The 12,681-nt window shown below is 40.3% G+C and overlaps 1 protein-coding gene across 2 annotated transcripts in view; it reads left to right on the forward strand.

Annotated features, from left to right (window-relative positions):
• GRIN3A (glutamate ionotropic receptor NMDA type subunit 3A) overlaps positions 1 to 12,681 on the forward strand; it is a 155,994-nt gene that overhangs the window by 54,073 nt on the left and 89,240 nt on the right. For both annotated transcript variants that reach the window (XM_032308178.1, XM_032308177.1), the window contains exon 3: positions 6,975 to 8,022. In XM_032308178.1, the coding sequence (XP_032164069.1) occupies positions 6,975 to 8,022 (1,048 nt within the window). The remainder of the gene's footprint in view (positions 1 to 6,974; positions 8,023 to 12,681) is intronic.

A 12,681-nucleotide genomic window follows, 5' to 3' on the forward strand; every position in this document is an offset into this window, starting at 1 on the left:
TCGCTCCCCACAACTCCTGCTCCAAGCAAAGGAAAATGGGCAACTTGAAGGATATTCCTTTGTCTCATACTAAAAGGGCTTTATTGAGCTTCTGCTATAGTCAGTAGCTCTACAACTAAATTAAAAGTGACCAAGAAATGAATATTTAGATTCACTGCACAGGAGCAAGTCGACCTGACAAGAATTAGGTGGTGCTGCTGGGAGGGAAGTTGGAGAGAATGTCCCCAACAGTGATGGAGGCACAGGCAAAAACTGAAAATTAAGTTCTCACAGTCTAAAAAATGTTATAGAGCTTTATAGAGGATGAACAAGTCTCTCATTCCTCAGGGTGGGGGAGAATATTAAATATGATGAGATAGATGATCATGGGACAAGAAATTCGGCTCATTTTTCAAGATATAAGAGAATGAGGATACAGATTCTTTTAATGATACAAAAGCAAGTTCCCAGAGGGGAAAATAAATCTTATGGCTTTACAGAGCAAAATAGATTTGCCCGTGTACAAATAAGATTAATGGAAGGCAATGGTAAGGGGGGGAAAAAAAGATAAGAGGGCAATTTAAAAAGAAATAAAAAAACAAATGAGAGAAGTAGATATACAAAGATAAGTTGAGTTAAACTGCTGGGCACCGGAGAAGGCATGGGAGGAGGAGGATGTATTTAAACAATGATTTGGTTCCTACGTGATCAAAAGGAAGACTGGAAACAGTGGGGTTATTACAGAACTAGTTCAAAAGCAAGAAAAGGTACAGACTTATAACAAATATAAAAAAAATAATGCTAGTAAGACTATATAGTGAATAAGAAAAATTTTAACAGGTATTAAAATCTCTTAAGAGCATGGCAACATTATTTGCAGCAGGAGGTTTTTATGTAGATTTTAGACCAAGTTTTTACAAAGTAAAAGTATGATCATGTATAATGAATAATAAAATTAGATAAATTAAGATAAACACTGCAGTCAACATTCTGTTATTAAGGAATATAGAAGTATTTGACACAGTTGATCACTGCCCCCTCCTTGAAACATCTCTTTTACTTGGCTTCTAGAACCCAGTGATGCCTGCTCTGCTCTTAGCTCTCTAGATAACTTCTCAGGTCCCTTTGCTAGTTCTTCCTTAGCAGCGCCACCTTCAGGTGTCCAGTGCCCCAGATTTACTCCTGGGTCTTCTCTATAATTACTCATCTTGTAATCTCATTGGGTGTCCTTAAATACCATGTCTAGAGGGATGGCTTCCAGTTTCGTAACTCCTGTCTGCACCTCATTCCTGGGCTCCACACGATCTCCAACTACCTACTTGACATTTTTCTTTCAATTTCTAGAAGTTACCTCCAACTTAACCTGAACAAATTGAACTGGTAGTTCTTTTTTTAAATTTTATTTTAATTAATTTATTTTTTATTATGTTATGTTAGTCACCATACAGTACATCATTAGTTTTTGATGTAGTGTTCCATGATTCATTGTTTGCATACACCACCCAGTGCTCCATGCAATACGTGCCCTCCTTAATACCCATCACTGGGCTCACTCATCCCCCAACCCCCTCCCCTCTGAAACCCTCAGCTTGTTTCCTGTAGTCCATCGTCTCTCACAGTTCTCACCCACGTTAAACCTGATTCTTTACCTTGGTGGCAACTCCATGCCTCCCCTTGCCAGGGCACAGATTTTGATGTTATCTTTGCATCTCCTGGCAACCATATCTGAGCCATCAGTGGATCCTGCCATTCCCAGCTTCAAAACAGATCAGGATCCGACCTTCACTGCTACCAGCTCAGGCTAAACCATCATCACCTTTTGTCTGGGTGCTGGAAATAGCCCCCTAACTGGTATTTCTGCTGCTGTTCTCTCTTCAGTTCATTCTCAACACAGCACTGGGGTGATCCTGTTAAAATCTAAATCATGTCATATTGCTTTTCTGCTCAAACCCACCGATGGATTTCTATCTCATGCAGAGAAGAAATGAAGTCCTTTCAGTGACCCACAACATGCTATTTTCCCAACTCCACTACCCACACATTTTCTCTGACTATCTTAAACTCATGCCCCTCCCTCCTATAGGTGTTCCTCAAGCAGTAGACAGGACCCCACTTTCAGAAAGCTGGATTCGGTACTCCCTCTACAGAGAAGGTTCCATCCAGATTTCCTCCTTCTGGTTAGCTCCTCCCCTTTCTTCTGCTCTTTATTCAAATACCTCTTCCTCGCTGGCCTCTATAATTTAAAATTTCACGCCACTACCACCAACCCAGACACGTCTCACCTCTTTACTCTGCTTTATTTTTCTTCCTTTGCACTTAGGAGCTCTAATATCCCATACAAGTACCTATTTATCACATGTTTTCTGTCTCCTTTGGTAGAATATAAGCTGTATAGATTTGTGCTCTTTTGTTCACTGCTATAGCCCCTAGCCCCTAGCACAGTGCCTGGCACACAGTACTACTGAATGAATCAATGATTGAATGGGTGACGTGTTGTTTTTTTTCACATCTTTGTTCATTTATTTTAATGAATAAGAAAATCCTTTAATTAGCGTGTCAAGTTTTATGTGCAAATGTGGCTTCCAAAATATATCTTAAATGTATTAAACACTGTTCTTGCTTATACTGTGAACTGTCTCAAAAACAGTTTTAACATAATTTGCAAAGTACACATTTTATCTTGGATCCTATACAAATCAACACATATTCTTAATTAGTGAGATAATTGGGAGCTTTTACTAAAGTGATAAGTTACCTCAATGCAAATTAACTAATGAGCTTCATTCGTTGAGCAGAGTGGTATCTTGGGAGGTATGCTGATAAAAAACGTAGATACCTGACTGCTTTGTTAAACACTGGACAGGAAAGGCATGGTGCTAAACTAGGCTCTTACTCAGCACCAGATTCGAGCCTTTATCACACATGACACAGCTATGGTAATATTCTTCTAAGTGGTCTTCCTGGTCACCATCTCTTCCTTCCTATGTACTCAGCGTACCTGTTTCCAGATCAGTATTACTAATGCAGACCTCTGCTGATACCATTTCTCTGCTCAGAAATCTTCACGACTCCCCTTTTCCTATTAAATGAAATCCAGTCTCATAAAATGAACATGCAAAGCCTCTATAGTCTCGTTGCCATCTGCTTTTCCTATATTATTTTCTCCTATTTTTCTACCCCACTCTCCAATTGGATTTTTGTGCTTTCTACCCCTTGTTATATTTTCCACCTCCTTAGCTTTCCTCATAACATTCTTGAAGCTGGAAGGTTTATTTAGAATTCATTTCTAGGCTAGAGCAGTAGTGTGATCAACACAGAGTGTGGTGATATTATTGGTCCCTGTGACCCAGGCTCTAAATTTCTATTAAAAGACTCTAAGATCGCTTTTCTCCTTTTTTATACCCACATTGCTGTATGGGCTTACACTGAGCTGATACTCAACTAAATACTCCAGGACTTATTTATGTGACCTTCCATCAAGCTGAATTTCATACATCTTTAGTGTGGTTTGTGGATGTAATGCAACCTTGTGCATTTGGTGCCTTAAAATCAGTACTTTACTTTTTTTCTTTTTTTAAGATTTTATTTATTTATTTGATAGAAGACTCAGTGAAAGGGAACACAAGCAGGGGGAATGGGAGAGGGAGAAGCAGGCTTCCCGCTGAGCAGGGAGCCCGATGCAGGGCTCTATCCTAGGACCCTGGGATCATGACCTGAGCTGAAGGCAGACGCTTAATGACTGAGGCACCCAGGTGCCCCCAAATCACTACTTTTCTTTTCAAAGACTATATATCTCCTGATAATGCCGTTGTTTCTCCACTTACATGGCTATTACCTTAGCTCTTGCTACCCTAAGCCCCTTATGAAACAAGAAGAGGAGGAAAGAAACGTCATTCTTCACGTATGAAAGTGTGCTCAGCTCCTTCCTCCTTCCATACCATTTTCTATATAGCTAATTTGGGGGTAGGGGCTTTTTAAAATCAAACCTGATGGTCATGTCCTTCCCCCAATAGAATCCCCTCAATGGCTCCATATTACCTTCATCATAATCTCAGAAATTTTGAAATTCATTTCCCACCTTTATCTGCAGCCTTATTTCTCACCGCATGTCATCCTGCACTTCATCTCCAGCTTTTGCATGCACATCTCCCCGGGTGATGGTATCAGTCCCCAGCTTCTCTCCCTGGCTCTTCTTTTATACACACTCAATTCTGGCACCTTCTCCTCTAAGAGGCTTCCGGTCATGTCTGCAGTAGAATGTGCAGGAGTCCTTGGCCTCTGTCCCAATGGCACCCATATTTACCTCTGTCATGACCCTGGAATTGTGTCTTTGCTTTTCTTTCTCTGCGTTGGAAGACTTTCATATGCTTGAGAACAATGAGTGTGTCTTTCATCTCTGTAACTCTAATGTTAAGAACAGTATTTGCATCAGTTTCTCCTGTCAATAAATTTATTCCTGATCTTTTGTTTTCTTGTTCATCCAAGAAGAATCCAGGCATAATAAAAAGGAACATGGTAGAAACTGATTAGAGCAAAAGTGAGATTTCAATCACTTAATCAGTGGGCATTTAAACTTTGCTTATGCATTGTCATCACATTGCAAAGAATACGTAGTGAAGGGGAAAATAACTGAAAGCTGTCAATAGATTATTTTAATTTACCCTCTCTGTAAAACTGAAAAAACAGACTGAAATCATCTGTCATAAATGAGGATTCTCCGAGACCCAATTTCTTGGTGCCAATTGCGTAATGAAACAAGCACTGGGCTTTCTGGTCTGAGAACACTGAAGACATTTAGATCCTGATCGATTTGCGTTTCTGTGGCAGATGGATGCCTCAGAGACAACTGAGCATTGTCCTTCAGTCACCATCTTAGACATTACTGACCATCAATGATGAGGAACAAGTTTTACTGGAACAAAGGAGTTATGTAATTTCTGAAAGATATTGGAGATGATAAAAGCGGTAATCCTTGAAGGGTCCATCCAGCTAGAAATCTACAATAATTAAGTCCCAAATATTCTTAAAATAGTGAATGCCTTCTCTTTCTACAACTCCAACTTAACTTTACTGTTCACCAAATTGCCCAAATGAAATTGACCTATTTACTACAAACCTTTTTGTTCCTTAGGCCATATCAGTGTGTGTGTGTGTGTGTGTGTGTGAGAGAGAGAGAGAGAGAGAAAGAGAGAGAGAGAGAGAGACGGAGAGAGAGAGAACACACATAGTAGATTGCTCTTCAGAAACACAATTGTAGTCACCCTTCCTTTATCTAAGTAATTATCAACTGATTAATTTGTATATTTTAATGATTTGGTTCCCTATTTCTCTAAAGAAGCATAAAACTATTTTAAAGTCTAAGATAACTGAGGCTTCATTACTTGTTGCAAAATAGAATTCATTTAAGCAGTAGAGAGTCCCACTGGGGAGTGCTAACATGAATAATTACCATTACATGCAATCTACCAAAATGAGCAGTTTCATTGCATTTAGTGGTAGGATCGACTTCAGATGTGATTTACATTTATATCTCTAATGAAAATTAGTACATTCTTCACACATTTTGATTTTTCTATGTCCCTTCTGTGGCAGCATAACCTCTTACTACTTGTATTTGCCTTTGTAAATTACTGAGTAATGGTGGCAGGCAATGGGTGAACATGTTTTGCTGAGAGTGTAGACTTGTATCACCTGATTGCTCAAAAAAACTTCTGTTACATTCTACATTTCATTGTAACTCCTTGTAATTTAAAATGTGTCTTGAGTACCCTCTATGAGTTTCTCATAATGCAATACTCTGTGTTTCCAACTAGAGGAGTTCTGTTAGAGATTAGGGAAAAGTGACCTGGGGACAGCCTTGATTGAAAAAACTTGAATGACACTGAATAATAGGTACCATATGTGAAACATCTGTTCTAGGTCAAAAGGTAGGGTGTATACTGTACATGCAGTATTTCCAGCCCTTGTAGTGGAGGCAGTATTATCTTTCCCATTTTGCTGACAACAAAACCAAGGACAATGCTAGAAGGTAGCTGAGCCAAAATCCAAACAGGGGTGTGTCTGATGTCAAAATGTAGGCTTTCCTTTGGACAGAGGCCATAATTAAGAATAAGAAAGTACCACAAGTTTATTACTTCATATTGCCTTATCTTCCCAGACACTGACCAAGCATTTTCCTGCCTGGCCCATATCAGAACATATATTTGACAATGCCTGGTTCCTTGGGTTAGGAATCAGTACATCATTCAGTTGGTAATTTTCCTTTCTTTGACTTGGGCAGAGAAGCTCTTTCCAGAGCGAGAGCCAATTGTTTTTCTCTAATGACTTAGAGTTAGGGTACCCTGAGGCTATCCTGAGATCTGCAAGTCTATTTCTCATCTTTTCCTTTGTTGCATGGATGATATCCAACAGTCTGCTTTGACTGGACTTATGGGGACAGATGTGTTGATTGTTTCCACTGTGAAAAAGAGAAACATTGAAAGTAAGATTAGGCTATTTTCTGGAATTATGAATGCAATTTTTAAGCATTTATAAAAGAATAGGCGTACATACTAAAACTCATTCCTTGCACCAAAACCAATATTTATTGAGCTAATTTCATTGCAGTTGAATAGAGTGAACAGTAGAAATGAAACACTAAGGATGCCGAGAACCTCCAAAGCTTGGAAAGTTGTGAGAATATACAATTAACGGTTTACAATAGGAGACAATTAGCACATCTCTTAACTAGGAATAAAGAGATTTGGAGTAAGACCATGAGTCACACACCTAGCCCAGATGTTAGAACCTAAGGGTGTGATCTCATTTGCTTAATGAAATAAGACTCATTTCTTAGAAAAAGTCCAATTATTAATTCCTGAGGAATTTATAGGCAACGACTTTAAAAAAAAAATAGACTTTCTTCTTATTAAGGCAAAGAAGCAAAGATGAGCACTCCTCCCTATCTTGGGCCTCACCTCTTTTCCTTACTTTTTGCCTTTGCTCCTCTTTGCCAGGTTTCTAGCCAACACCACTTTCAGAGGCCTCAGTGGTTCCATCAAGGTAAAAGGTTCCACTATCATCAGCTCAGAAAACAACTTTTTCATCTGGAATCTGCAACATGACCCCATGGGAAAGCCAATGTGGACACGTTTGGGCAGATGGCAAGGGGGCAAGATTGTCATGGACTATGGAATATGGCCAGAGCAGGCCCAGAGGCACAAAACCCACTTCCAATACCCAAGTAGACTACATTTGAGAGTGGTTACCCTGATTGAACATCCATTTGTCTTCACACGGGAGGTAGATGATGAAGGCTTGTGCCCTGCTGGCCAACTCTGTCTAAACCCCATGACTAATGACTCCTCTGTCTTGGACAGCCTTTTTAACAGCCTCCATAGCAGTAATGATACAGTGCCCATCAAATTCAAGAAGTGCTGCTATGGATATTGCATTGATCTGCTGGAAAAGCTAGCAGAAGACATGAACTTTGACTTTGACCTCTATATTGTTGGGGATGGCAAGTACGGAGCCTGGAAAAATGGGCATTGGACTGGGCTGGTGGGTGATCTCCTGAGTGGGTCAGCCCACCTGGCAGTCACTTCCTTCAGCATCAATACTGCTCGAAGCCAAGTGATAGATTTCACCAGTCCTTTCTTTTCCACCAGCTTGGGCATCTTAGTGAGGACCCGAGACACAGCAGCTCCCATTGGAGCCTTCATGTGGCCACTCCACTGGACAATGTGGCTGGGGATTTTTGTGGCTCTGCACATCACTGCCATCTTCCTCACTCTGTATGAATGGAAGAGCCCCTTTGGTATGACTCCCAAGGGGCGAAATAGAAGTAAAGTCTTCTCCTTCTCTTCAGCCTTGAATGTCTGTTATGCCCTGTTGTTTGGTAGAACAGCAGCCATCAAACCCCCCAAATGCTGGACTGGCAGGTTTCTAATGAACCTTTGGGCCATTTTCTGTATGTTTTGCCTTTCTACATACACGGCGAACTTGGCTGCTGTCATGGTTGGTGAGAAGATCTATGAAGAGCTCTCTGGAATACATGATCCTAAGGTAATGTTTCTTTTTTACTCTGGCTTTCTTTATAGTCCATTATAACTCCATATATTGTGTCTTATGCTGTAGTACGTTGATGTTCTTTCATCTAATGCAATATTCTCTCAGCCATCACTAGAGACCAAGAGCTAAATTAAATATTTTGTTGTTGTATTGAATGAAACAGAATGAGGGGCTTTTGAGGAGTGTTTGTTCTAGAGAACGTCTTTCTGCTGGGAATTCTATTAGCAAGTTTTTCCTGTGTTATTTGTGCGTCTCACAGAATGACCATCAAAGAATAGACTTGCAAAGTATTTTCACCCACAGCAGACTTCACAAACTGACTAATTGCTTCTCCTGGGAATTAATGGAAATACATAGTAGGATCCAAATTTAAATTGTAAAGAATCCTTTTTATTTTTGCCATGAAAAAATAGTAAAATGGAAAGAACTAACATTTTATCATAAACACCCAAAGCGAGATGCTAGAGAGCTCAATGGGTATAGAACAAGGAGTACTGAACAAATTGAGATGGCAGGATTACCTAAAAAACAGGGTGTCTTTATACAGTAAGGAAATCCATAAAGCTGGCCAACTTGGCTGAGGTTATGGTGCCAACAGTCACATTACAATGTCCAAGGACATTCAAAAAAACGATACCTATTCTAGGCTGCCTTTGATATCCTGGACATCTGACCCGAAGGGGAAAAGGGAGGAGTCGGATGGAGTTCAGGTATACAGACAGGTAAAGCAGTGGTGATCCTCAAGTAAGGAGAGCCATGTCTGTGTTCTGTCTGGATTAAAACAGGACCCCTTTTTGTGACTAGGGGCATGGAGAACCTATTCCAACCTAGTGGGAGTAGTGAGGAGGTGGTGGTTGAGGCTCAAGAAAATTGGAATAAGGCCCAAGAGAACATGGGGAACAGAATTCAGATCCAGAGCAGAAGTATGTTCCAAGGCATACGACCCACCTAGGAGAGATTAGAGTAAGTCGCAATTGAGTGGGCATACTTGGGACATGCTGTGTTTAAAGCAACTTGAGCTCAGCTGAGCATTTCAAATTGGGAAACACTCATCATGCCTTTTCAAATACCCCTTTCCACACCAAGCCTCAAGGTATTAAAACTTTACTATAAATTCGAATTAAACATTTAAAATCAGTTGCATAGAGTATCAACATATAGGATGTTTGCAACTATCTTTATCAAATGATGAAGTGGCCCAGAGGGCAGGCAGCAGCCTTAGATGTCTCATAAATGGTTTGGATTAAGATATAAGGTCTGTTCTGCAAACAAATGAACATGAGCAACTTGACCCATAACTGCAGACCTCCTGGTAAGTGACACAAACCTCATGAAAAGGTTCAACAAACAGTGGCTTACTGATTAGGCAAGGATTGCATTGTCTTCTAATGAACACTCAGGGCTTCAGGTTATGAGCTGGAATCCAATGAACAGCAATAAGTCTGTAGCATAAATAGATGTGTCACCCTAAAGAGAGATTTTCATGATGCTTCTGCATTCATGCTTTACAGTGGGATTAGCAACTGCTGTTTATTCTTTGCCCTAGTCGGCCTATAGACCTCCCAAAGTTTCACTGTCTTCTTAGAGGCTTAACCAGATTTTTTACATGAATCTTGCTAATGTGATGCTTAAATTAGAAACTGGGAGCGAAAACCATTCAATCCAGTGTAGTACAAAAGACAATCTAATATATGCCTATTGTGAAGATTCTGGACTATTATCTCATGTAAAAAGGTGAACGCAATACTGACTAAAGAGCTTCATTAATCAAAGCTGAAGATTGTCAGAATTAAGTCATGGATGCTATGTGTGAGAAACCTGTAGCAATGATTATTTTAGGGGATTCAATGGAAAATCATAAAGAAAAACTACACAGCAGTAAAACAGTCTCTTTAAACAAAAAGAGACGTTCAGTCCTTGACTCCACCAGAATAAAAGGTGAAGTTTTGGGCACATGGGTGGCTCAGATGAGCTCAGTGGGCTCATCTGCCTTGGGCTCAGGTCATGATTCCAGAGTCCTGGGATCGAGCCCCGCATTGGATTCTGCTCAATGAGGAGCCTGCTTCTCCCTCTCCTTCTGTGTGCCTTCCTGCCTTCTTGTGTATGCTCTCTCTCTCTCTCTCTCTCTGTCAAATAAATAAATAAAATCTTTTAAATAAATAAATAAATAAAAGATGAAGTTTTTATAAATTTACTCCCACCCACAAGACAAAATGAGCAGAACTAAACAAAGTCAACTTTGTGTTATAGCTGGTAAGTTCTTAATGAAGTGGGACAATTATCTAAAATATTTCCAGTTTGGGGCATCTGGGTAGCTTAGTCAGTTAAGTGTCTGCCTTCAGCTAGGTTGAAGGCAGGTGATCAGGTCCTGCTTCGTGCTCCCTGCTCATCAGGGAGCCTGCTTCTCCCTTGCCCTCTGCCACTCCCCCTGCTTGTGCTCTCTCGCACGCTCGCTCTCATAAATAAGTAAAATCTTTAAAAAATTTTTTTAAATAAAGTACTTTCAATTTGAGATAATAAACTAATTTCTACTAAATTTCACCCCCAAAATGTGTATTTCTCCTCCATGTCATTTCTGTGGTGAAGTCTTTCATTTACAGGTTTTTGTCATATAAAGATACCCAGATCATTTGACTAAGCAGTTCTTGACATCTGGACTTCGGGCGAATACTGTTGGTGACAAAATTGTTCCATTTTCATCCAGATTTGTGGTATTATGCAAATGACAGTGTCTTCACCCTCCCACAGAGAGAGATGATTAAAATAATTTTCATAACCTTTCAGTCCCTCAGCGTTCATCCTTCAGTGTAGTGCAGTTAACTCACATGAGTGCTTTTCGGTCCTACCTTTTAGGGGACTGTATCTTTTTTCTTACTCTGAATGATGTAGAGAAATTAGGACTAAATAAGTCCAGGAGAGGAGAAAACAATTTAGAAAGTTGTAAACATGGTGAAGTTAAGAAACAAGAAATAGTGTCAAAGTTCAAGGAAAGGGCGGTTACCTTCTACTTAGTACATCAGGGGAAGGCTTAATTAACAAGATAAAAATGTGTGCTTATTCTTGAAGAACACTTGGAAACTGGACATGTGTGTCAAGGGAGAAATGGTCATTCCAAGCAAAGCAACAGAATGAACTGCTTTCAGGTGGAAGGTGTAAGGCATAGTCAGGAGGAGTTGAATTGAGGAGTTCAATTTAGCCATGGCATATGTTCCATGAAAGGAAGGAGGTGGGATCCATGTCCAAAAATTAAGTTCAGTTAAGATAACAGAAGATCTTAGACATCAGGCTGAGACTCGTGAACTTCATCTGACAGTAGAATTTCACTGACAATTCTTGAACAATGGAATAGCAGATTGGAAGAGTACCCATTTAGGATGGTTACTGAAGTAGCATGTAAACCAGATTAGAAGAGAAGGACAATGAACAGAAGTTGTAGTTATAGTCACTGATAGAAAGAAGACAAATGCAAGAAATCAGGTGGTCATCAAGTCCATTGGACTTGGCGATTAACTGAGTGTGAGACGCAACAAAGAGTCACCTTTACAGTTACCGGGCTCGGTGTCTGAGATGCTGGTACCATTCAGGAAAGCAGAGACGGCACTTTATGGACTAGAAAATCCAGTTGATCAGTTCAGTTTTACACGTGGCATTTTAAAATCTGTTTTGGACATCCAGGGGAGATCCAGCAGGCATTTGGAAATGAGAGTTCAGGAATGGGAGTGAAGCTGGTGGGAATTCTGACCAGAGAGGTGATCCTGTGTATTAAAGCTTTCGGAGAGTATGAGATCCCCAAGGGAGAAGGTGGTAGGAAGAAAAATTGATGTTTGAAAGAAAGCAGCAGGCATGAGGAAGTCTCATGGTGTTGGAGAACAGGATCTGTGGAGAGACAAGATAGAGAATAAAGATGCCCTGTAACAAAGTCACACACACCGTTGAGTGTCCCTCTCTCTCTAGCTTGGGGTTTTACTTTTTGAGGTGAAGATTGTTATTAGCCTGCTGCCTTGCCTAGCTTCTTGCCAGCAGTTATCAGAGGACAAAGGCCAATCAGGGCCCAGTCCAAATTGAGAATTGTTTGTGTGCAAGTGTACCTGTGTGTTTGTGTTTTTGTGTGTTTGTGTTTTTTGTCTGATGAAGCTGGGTTTATGTGGTTTGCTTTTTCCTCGGTTTTTTTTTTCCAAACTCCATTCAAATTCACTTGATGGTATTTTTGTTCAAATAAATGAAAACACATCATTTATGTAGAAGTCATGGATCTCTGTAGTTTTCTTCGGACATTTGTTTGTCTGCTGTAAGGTGAAAGATCCCCTCCATCTGAAAGAAAGGTGACATGATGGCATATTGGTCACACTCTGAAGATTCTTCCACCCCTGACTCACTATCTGATTTGTTTTCCTCTCTTTTCGTGCTCCTCACTTGCTAGATATTAGGACAGCCCCCAGGATACCATACAGCCATTCTCAACCCAGTTCGAGTCCTCACAGCTCAGTTAATTCACCTCAGGCAAATTTCCTGTGCCTCCACACTAATGTTCTTCAACACCTGCCTTCTCTAACTCTTTTTTAGTTACCTCCGGATAATCTCCCTGTGCCTCCCTGTTATGTTTGTCTTCCTAAAAACTTTGAGCATCACACCTCTCAGACTTTTCTAGAAGCA

The sequence above is a fragment of the Mustela erminea genome, chromosome 12, assembly GCF_009829155.1.
Source record: "Mustela erminea isolate mMusErm1 chromosome 12, mMusErm1.Pri, whole genome shotgun sequence".
In the NCBI taxonomy this organism is placed as follows: Eukaryota; Metazoa; Chordata; class Mammalia; order Carnivora; family Mustelidae; genus Mustela; species Mustela erminea.